At 46.6% G+C, this 9,847-nt stretch overlaps 1 protein-coding gene across 2 annotated transcripts in view; it reads right to left on the bottom strand.

Annotated features, from left to right (window-relative positions):
• Positions 1-4,500: 4,500 nt before the first annotated feature.
• LOC140385218 (coiled-coil domain-containing protein 102A-like) overlaps positions 4,501-9,847 on the bottom strand; it is a 711,322-nt gene continuing 705,975 nt past the window's right edge. For both annotated transcript variants that reach the window (XM_072467126.1, XM_072467125.1), the window contains exon 9: positions 4,501-9,626. In XM_072467126.1, coding sequence (XP_072323227.1) covers positions 9,509-9,626 — 118 coding nt within the window. In that variant the 3' untranslated portion in view covers positions 4,501-9,508. The remainder of the gene's footprint in view (positions 9,627-9,847) is intronic.

Here is a 9,847-nt window from a genome sequence, read left to right as displayed (position 1 = left end):
ATCTGACCTCCTGCCTTGGCTGCTGCTGACTATGTTGCTGTTCCTGGTCCTCTTCTTCCAGCTTTTCCCCCCATTCCAATAAAATTGCTCATAATAACACCCGTGATAATCAGCAAAAGGTTACTGTAAAATGGGGCGAGATTCTCCAATCATAGGTTATCATAGAATTTACAGTGCAGAAGGAGGCCATTCAGCTCATCGAGTCTGCCCCGGCCCTTGGAAAGGCACCCTACCTAAGCCCACATCTCCACCTTATCCCAGTAACCCAACCTAACCTTTCGGATACTAAGGGCAATTTAGCATAGCCAATGCACCTAACCTGCACACATTTGGACTTTGGGAGGAAACCCGGAGCACCCGGAGGAAACCCCCGCAGACACAGGGAGAACATGGAGACTGCGCACAGAGAGTGACCCAAGCCGGGAATCGAACCTGGGATCTTGGCGCTGTGAAGCAACAGTGCTAACCATTGTGCTGCCCCAGTCACCCAGCCACGTGTTGCTTGGTGGCGCACTATTCGCTGGCGGCGGGATTTTCTCTTCCCACCGTTTGTCAACGGGGTTTATTATTTCAGCCACCCCATGCTACCGGGAAAGCCCCGGCGGAGGTCGCTACCAGTGGGAAAGCAGAATCCCAACAGCTAGAGAATACCAGCCTTGGTAAAAGAAAAGGAAGCAAGCTCGGGTGACAATCCTGACAGCACAATAGGTCCTGTGATCTAATTAGCTACAGGTAAGCCCCCCTTTAAATACTGCTTCAAACTTTACTGTGGAGTGAGTGCTGGCTTGCAATGGGCTCCTAAATGTGGCACGGGATCCTGATTTTCATGCATTCATGAGGCTCATACCTGCCTCTGGTGGGCAACTTGGCTGAGTCTGAAAGTTAAACAGTTAAAATAGTACACACGAACAGTGTGTACATCTGCAGCGAGTTCAATTGCTTGCTCTCCCTGTTCCTGCTGGTTCAATTTCAAACAGCTCCTGCCTCAAGAGCCAAATGTTTTATAAAAAGTTTGCGCTAGCTGTAAAAAAATCCTAGGTTAGGACACCGCAACAGCAATAAAATTAAGTTGGATGAATCCATACTTGATATACAGGTGAAGGGCATCTTACCTGTGTACTTTTCACCTGACTGTCCTTGTATTCTCCTTGCAGAGTATATAAAATTATCCAATCATTCTTATAGTCCACTCTGAATGTGAGATTAATGAAACTAATTATAGTGCTTTCCAGTAAGATGGAGCGACCAATCAACACAACTGAGTTCCCATTTTAAAAAAAATTTGTAACACAGCCAAAAATGGTCAATTGATTTTAACAAAACAGGTACTTGCGCGGGCTTGAGTTACAATGATTAAGCAGCATGGATTACAGTGTAGCCTGCATCAGTCTAGCAACTTTCTTCAATACATTATAATACAGAGCACAAAGAAAATGTGCACTAATTAAAGTGTGCTGACCCACACATACTTAAACTGGGTACAGATGTGTCCATTCGCTGTATACATGGTATTCATTTGCTAATTCAGATGATTTTAATAACGACTTTTGATGAAGTAGCAAGGTGTCTGAGTAATAGGAGTTTATACCTAAGGACTAATCACCCGACTGTGGGAAATGCTGCAGGTGAGTTTGTGTGCTGGCACTCGACCATTCCAGCGAGCAAAGTCACCCTCGAGATTTCAAAGTGCAAGGAGGTCAGGGGCTTCTGTGTCACTAACATCAAACATTGAAGGGCAGCAAGGTGGCACAGTGGTTAGCACTGTTGCCTCCCAGCGCTGAGGACGCTGGTTCGATCCCAGTCCCAGGTCACTGTCCATGTGGAGTATGCACATTCTCCCCATGTCTGCATAGGTCTGTCCCCCACTACCCAAAGATGTGCAGGGTAGGTGGATTGGCCACACTAAATTGCCCCTTAATTGGGAAAAAAATTAATTGGGTACTTTAAGTTTTTTTTAAAATTGATAATTGCCTCCGCTTCTTCCGCCTCATTCTTCTTGCCTGTCAAGGTAAGGCCTCTCCCCAGGTTAACTTTGTCCCAGCCCAGAACCTCTGAAGCATCTAGTTTCTCTCCCCCTCCCATACTTTCTCTAAACTTGCTTCATTCATGAGCCCCACTCTCTGCTCCCTTGAGCCCATTGTCACCAAATTGCTGATCACCCAGTTTGGTTTCCAGGCATCTCTGTGAGCTAACATAGCCCCTCCCTAGGGGCAGCCCCTGCCTAGGGGCCACATCTCTCTCCTTCATTGTCAGTACCCGCACAAAATAAAACTTTGATTCCTGTATCATTGCATACTATCACCTCATCTCTAACCTGCCTTGTCTTTCCGGAGTACTTGAACATGTTGTTGCCTTTTAGATTCATGCCTATTTTCCAACAATTGGTTGGTGAATCTCCCCTTTTTGGTTGTCACAGTACAGAAATAGCCCAAACTAAGTCACAAATAACATCCTCTTGTGATTGTGACCAATGTCTATTAACCATTCCCCTTCCTCCTTGACCACTCGGCAGTCTTTGACTTGACCAATCATATCATCCTTTTCTGATGCCTTTCCATCATTGCCCAGCTATACATTACTGTACTTATTTCTGGTTTCATTCTTACCCATTGTGGTAGTATGTATTGGGGGTCATGTGGGACTGGAACCCTAATGTCATTGGCTGACAGATCCCGGGTCCTGGTTGGCCGTTGACCTCATACTCCACCCTGAAGGCGAAGTATAAGAAGCCGGTGCCTTCCCCCGCATGCCAGTTTACTATCGGGCTGCTGGGGAACAGACACGCTTAATAAAGCCTCATCGACTTCACTCTATTTGTCTCACGGAGTCTTTGTGCGCCACACCCATCTCTAGTCATTGCCAGTGCATCTGTAGCAATTACTTTCTTACCCCCTCAATTCTTACACCTCGAGTCCTCCTCGGATCCTTAGTCCCTATCACTTCCTCATCTACGTGCTGCCACTTGGCAGCATCACCCATAGTTTAAGAGGTCAGCTTCAAAATGTATGCTGACAGCACCCAGCTCCACCTCCCTCAAGCTCTTTGCTCCTTCTGTGTTTGCTTGTCAAACATCCATCTTGAATCAGCTGAAAATCCAACCAGTTAAAATTGGGAAGACTGAAGTTGTCACTAATTCCATGTCCTTTCCACAATTCCATCTCTCTCCGTGACCATTGTCACAGGTGGTTTGCCACCCTGGCATTTGAGGGTTGAGCTTCCCATACCTTGTCCATCATAAAGACCGCCTCGGAATCAATCTGCAAGATCATACGGCCCGACTCGGTGACGCGACAAGGCCGGTTAACCTTGCGAGAGGCCTCTCATGAGATTTACAGGGATGCCATGTGAGTTCTAATGAGATCTCGTAAGACATCGCAATCTGGATGTCGCTTGCACTGGAGATCCAGATTTGCACATTCAAGGGAGCAGTTAGCCTCATTTGAATATGTCTGCGCCAGAGTATCTCATGGTGCGGGATAGAACAACTGCACCTGGCAAACCTCACCATGGTGCCATTTAGCACTGGTCCACACAAACGCGGACCAAACATAACGGCAACTGGGGTGAGTCTCCCAGGCGATCGAGGTCTCCGGGCGGTCGGGCTCTGGGCAGGGTGGAATCAAGGCACCCCTGAAGTCACCCTGGCACTGTCAAGGTGCCAGGCTGGGCGTGCCAAGGTGCCCTGTGCCAGTTTGCCCATGCTGGGGATCGGGCCTGGGTGTGCCCTGCCCTTCTGAGATGGGCCAAGGGGGGCTCGATGACTCCCCAATCGGTAAGTTGGGGCACCGGGGTGGGAGGGGAGGGGGGTTCCGGAAGCCACGGTGGGGGGAGGGGGGGGTTGAGAGATCGGGGCGGCATTTACAAATGGTGTCCCGATCTCTTCCTGCACTGACGAGGCCATCTCAGCTCATCAGTGCGGGAAATGAAGGCAACTGCCGCCTCGAGGAAATACAGAGCCCCATTGATTAACAGGGCCGTTCACAGCACTGCAGGCACCGAGAAATACCTTGCTAAATGCACCCAAAATGGGACTGTTTTTTCTCGTCAAATCCCACCCATTGTCTACATTGACCCACCTTCTGCGGAAACCTGTCTGCCCTTTGTCACCTGCAGTTTTGACTTCTGCAATGCTCTGCTGATAGGCCTGCTGATCTCCATCCTCCATAAGCTTTCGATCATACAGACTCTGCTGCCTGTATTGTATTCCACTCACCCATTAGTCCTGTTCTCTTTGACTTAAATTGGCTCCCAGGTTCCCGAAAGTTCAAAGTTGCTTCTCTCTGTTTAAATCACTTCATGTCCTTGGTTTCTTTAATTCCTCCAGCTTCACAACTTGCCCCCCGACCCCCCCCCAAAAAAACTGTTAGTCAAACTCCAGCCCATTGTCCCACCATTGGTTGCTGAGCTGTCAGCTGCTTAAGCCCAACGCTCTGCAATTCCAACCACCCTCCCTCCGCCCCTCCACCACCCCCTCGGTCTCCCCACCTTCCCCTTCTCCTTTAAGGTCCTCCTTTTAAATCCATGTGTTTTTAATTTTTGTTTTGCCCAAATTCCTCATTGTCCCTTCATTTTCTGATCTGTCTCCGTGAATCACCATCTTTCCACAAAACAAATGAACTATATAATTGCAAGTCTTGATGTTGCTGTGGGTGGATTGGTCAGATTTGACCAGGAAGGCCAAGTTACGTACCTTGCATGTTTGGTGGATGGGGTATAGCTCATACAGAAGCTCTTAATTTCACTCAAGGGAACAGCTATGCACCCAGGGCCAAAGCCCAGAAACATTTCCTGTAAGAGGGAGACTCTGCATGCACTGTTGGAGAGTGGGCCAGAGGAAGGCGACACATTCTGGGGCTTGATGCACTATCAATTACTACAAAGACGAGAGTAGTGAATAATCGAGGCATAATTGAGCAAAGATGTGTGGCCTCCTGTAGCTGTTATCAGAGTGGGAGCAGCTCCGGTGAGCACACACATTTATACGCCGCCTACTAGGCGGAGCCAGCAGGCAGGGATTTACCCATGTACCTCTAGTACAGGAGCCTTACCGTACTACATCTAATATACAGTTAGTGGCGGCTACCACAGGGCTAAAGTGAATTTTCCAAACCACATCAATGAGCAGCAAAGGAAGTGGCCAACAGGGTCAACATTGTTTATCGCATTAATAGACCATGCAAGAAATCAAGTAATTCACTGCATTAAGGAAGATAATCAAGGGACAGTTTAATAAAACTTGCTAATTCAAATAAGAAGAGTGATTTCACTGCATGTCCACCAATCATAAACAAAGCTACTATGGGGATAAGGAGGATAGTTAATTTAGTTGTAAATTGTGCTGGCAATGAGCTGAAACAGATATGAGGTCTGTTATGCTGTAAATCTTATCTTCTATGACCCACAACTCGGCATCAAATCGGCCACATACCATGAAAAAACTGGTCTCATCCTTATATTATACACCCACTGGCTACCATGTCGGTAGAGTGAAGGCAGGCAATTCCAGCTGATGGAGACAAGCTTCTTATCTATTTGATGTTATAGAGAATACCTTGATCTTAAAATTCTCATCTATATTTTCCAATCGCTCCAAGGCCTCGCCTATCTCCTCCAGCCTCACAACCCTCTTCAGATATCTGTGCTCCTCTAATTCTGCCCTTTGAACATACCAGATTTTTAATCACTCCACCATCAGTTGCCTCAGCCCAAGCTCTGGAATACTCTCCCTACACTTCTCCACCTCACTGTCTTGCTTTTATTCTTTAAGACGCTCCTTAAAACCTAACACTTCGGACAAGCTTTTGGTCATCTGACCTAATATATCCTTGGGTGACTAGGTGTCATAATTTGTTTTATTTAGCTCCTATGAAACTTTATTACATTAATGGCACTATATAAATATAAATTGTTGTTGTATTAACAAGTCCATTTGGTACTTCATGTTTTTTCCATGTTTTTTAAAATTCATTTAGGGGATGTCGGCACTTCTGGCTAGGTCAGCATTTATTGCCCATCCCTAGTTGCATTGAGAAGGTGGTGATGAGTTGTCTTCTTGAACCGCTGCAGTTCGTGTAGTGTAGGTATACCCACCGTGCTGTTAGGGAGGGAGTTCCAGGATTTTGGCCAGGAGGACAGGGGTAGAATTAGTCCTTTATATTCAGCAAGCACGTATGATTCTTGCAAACACTGGGATACAGGCTGATATAATAGGGAAGGATGTTGTAAATAGGGAAAACAGATTGTTAATTCCTGGATGAGTGCAGCTCCAACAACACTCAAGAAGCTCATCAGCATCCAGGTCAAGGCTACCTGTTTTATTGACACCACATCCACCACCTTAAACATTCACTCCCACCGCCACAGACACATCTATGAGAGGCACTGCAGAAACTCGATAAGGCTCCTTCAATAGCACCTTCCAATCCCACACCTTCTACCCACGAAAAAGGAACCACATCAGCTGCAAATGCCCCTCCAGGACGCCTATCATCCTGAGTTTGAACTATATCACTCTACTGTCCCTGGGTCAAAAACCTGAACATTCCTATCTAGCTGTGGGTGTACCTACACCTCATGGCCTGCAGTGGTTCAAGAAGGCAGCTCACCACCACATTCTTAAGGGCAATTAGAGATGGATAATAAATGCTGGCCTAGCTAGGTGCCCACATCTCATGAATGAATAAACCAAATGTGGTCACCTTTTTATGCAAAAGATTGTAGCACTGTGAATTAGCCCCTAACTTTAATAAAGGACTATGATAGGCAGGGCCTTAAAATGGAACTTCATAGATTATCATAGAATTTACAGTGCAGAAGGAGGCCATTCGGCCCATCGAGTCTGCACCGGCTCTTGGAAAGAGCACCCTACCCAAGGTCCACACCTCCACCCTATCCCCATAACCCAGTAACCCCACCCAACCCTATGGGCAATTTTGGACACTAAGGGCAATTTATCATGGCCAATCCACCTAACCTGCACATCTTTGGACTGTGGGAGGAAACCGGAGCACCCGGAGGAAACCCACGCACACACGGGGAGGATGTGCAGACTCCGCACAGACAGTGACCCAAGCCGGAATCGAACCTGGGACCCTGGAGCAGTGAAGCAATTGTGCTATCCACAATGCTACCGTGCTGCTTCTGTGTGAAAGTCCTGTATATCAAACAATTAAGACATCGAAATAAAAGGTAGATACTGCAAATTCTGGAAACGTGAAATAAAAATAGAAAATGCTGGAGAAACTGGAAGAGTCATATTGGGCTCAAAATGTTAACTCTGTATCTCCACAGATGCTGCCAGACCGGCTAATTCTTTTCCCCAGCATTTCCCGTTCTGAATTACTACAGCAGTTTTCTTGGCTGTACATCAGCTTTTCCCACCTTCTCTCCCTCCTACTCATTTGGTTGTAAGGTGTGGCAGAGGATAATAACTTTAGTGATCGACTCTGGACAACATCAAGGCAGCAGAATCTTGCTCAACCTGCCAACCGCGTTTGATCTGGATTCATGTGGAACATGAATATGTTAATTCCTGCTAGCGTCAGTTCAGGAATTCTTCACAGGTGTCAACAGGCAGTGCTCCAGGAAGTAACTCTATCCCTGCAGCAACCAGTTGGGCCTTTCTGCCCAGGTGTAATGGTGTTGGTACAGTGGTGGCACTGCAAAATGAGAGCATCGTGGCTACTGACAGTTCACCTATATTTTCCTGTTTCTCTAGTGCGACAAGAGCATGGTGATGGAATTAAAGGCTCCGCTTTATTCAAGTGTGCCGTATAGTTCTCCTTTGGTTTTCAATGCCACATAAGCCTTCCATGTCACTTCAATGCATCTTAAATATCACCAAATGTTGGTTTAAATAGATCAATCACAAAACAAGTTGAATTCTGTGGTGACTTTTAGAGCAACATGTCCGTCAATGTGCAGCTCGGTGCTAAAATGTCCCTGAATCAAGTGGAGATGGTGAAGACAGGAGACATGGTAAAGTAGCTGTTTCTGGAAACAAGGCTCCTGGGCCCATTCCTATATTCAGCACCGGGTGATCAAGGTGCAGGCACAATTATCTTTCCTCATTCTGCTGAGCATCCTCCCCTCTCCTGAATCCGTGGCCGCACTGACCGAACTGATGGAAAGTCCACACTCTATAGGAGGCTGAGAGCAGAGGGTGGCAGCGCCGTTACCATAAATGCTGTGTGTTGACGATTTTATAGAAGGAACCCTGTGTTGTTGCAAGAATTCAGTGACAAACAGCAGAAAATGCTGTTACTGCAGGAACAGCTGAAATGGGTGTGTGTGCAACAATCCAGGCAGACGTTAAGGCCCTCCCCTCTTGGCTGGGCACAGCTGTAGCCACAGGCCGCCCTGTGGAGGCTGGGGGGAGGCGCACCTGAGGGCACATTGAAATTTAAATGTTTAAAGTTGGAGAGAGGTGGCTCAGTCAAAATGGAGGTGGCCTCTCGAACTGTTTGCTACTGTTCCCTCCAGCTTCAAGAGCCTGTGCACCGTCCTCCATTAGGTGGGAGCCCGTCCTCGGGCCACTAATTGGCCAATTTGGGGAAAGCTGTTTCCCATACTCTATGGGGTTATGACCCCATTTGACACCAGCAGCGGGGACTCAACCCAAAGTCCTGCCCAGCAAAATGATAAGAAAGCAAAGTCCAAACCTGCAATGAAAAGGTTTATATCCTAATGTTAAACAGCACGGAAACGGATAAGCTCCCTGTTTCAATCAGGTGGAAGAGCAAAAAGAGTGAGGATCCAAAAGAACTCATTGCGGCAACAATTCAAACGTGGGAGGACAGAGGTGCCGATGCTGAGGCCTTCCTGCTTGACTCGACAATGCATATACTCTGCGCGTAAGGCTGTTGTAGCTGGCATTATCAGGGAATGGTTTGTACTGATTGGTAAAGCCAATGAGTGAGTTGGCATTGTGGGCTGGGGCTTCGTCTCGAAGCAGTTCTGTGGATGATTCCCTCACAGTGCACTCTTGATCAAAACCAGCTGTTAAAGTGTTGGATGCTGACCAGAATCCAGGCACTTCCTGACATGAATTGAGGGCCATCCGCGCCCTTCACTCTCAACCAAACACTCACACAGTAGCAAAGGACGGACACATTTACCCCTTAAAAGAGTAAGGTCAGGATCATCAATTTACCCCTCAAGTCTCGAGTATTAGGGTTTTCAGACCAATTGACAGAGCACACCTCCAGTACCAATGAATAAAAAAGTTTCTGACTCTATGGTTCAAAATATATTGTCATATTCCACACGGCTGATGGATTGTAGAACCCAATGTTTCATATAATTATCATGTCTTCCTGCTGAAAGGTAGCTTAAATCTCTGATGGATCTCAGAGCTTTGATTTAATTCATCCCAAATGTTTTGCCATTTCATTTCATTCTTTTCCTTGACAGAAGCTGTTTCTTTGGCGTTTGACCCTGAAGAGAAGTCGTTCATTTTCTCTTTTGCTAGTTCTCCTGTTTTCACAATGGTTGCACTCAATCCATTATCTTACTTCACTTCGAGATCCAGGTCATCTTCTTCACTGATCGCTTCTGCAGAGTCGTCAGGGCTGTACACCGAGCTTCGCTTCATTCCAAACAGTGAACTCGTCTGCTGTCTTCTTAACCTATGTGAAAAAGGGATGACAGTCAGTACAATGTTTTGGTTTAATATTTCAAGCAGTAACTTGATTTGTTCAACCAGGTGAAGACGTACCGCTGAGATATCCTGAAATTAATATTGGTGGAGTTTATATTTGCCCAATACATAGTTCACAACCTGTCCCCGTGGAGATATACCTCATTCATTTAACCTTTGCTTAAACTCTCTGGACTTATCAGCACCTCG

This window comes from Scyliorhinus torazame, chromosome 11 (assembly GCF_047496885.1).
Source record: "Scyliorhinus torazame isolate Kashiwa2021f chromosome 11, sScyTor2.1, whole genome shotgun sequence".
Lineage (NCBI taxonomy): Eukaryota > Metazoa > Chordata > Chondrichthyes > Carcharhiniformes > Scyliorhinidae > Scyliorhinus > Scyliorhinus torazame.
This window is presented reverse-complemented; position numbering and strand designations above follow the sequence as displayed.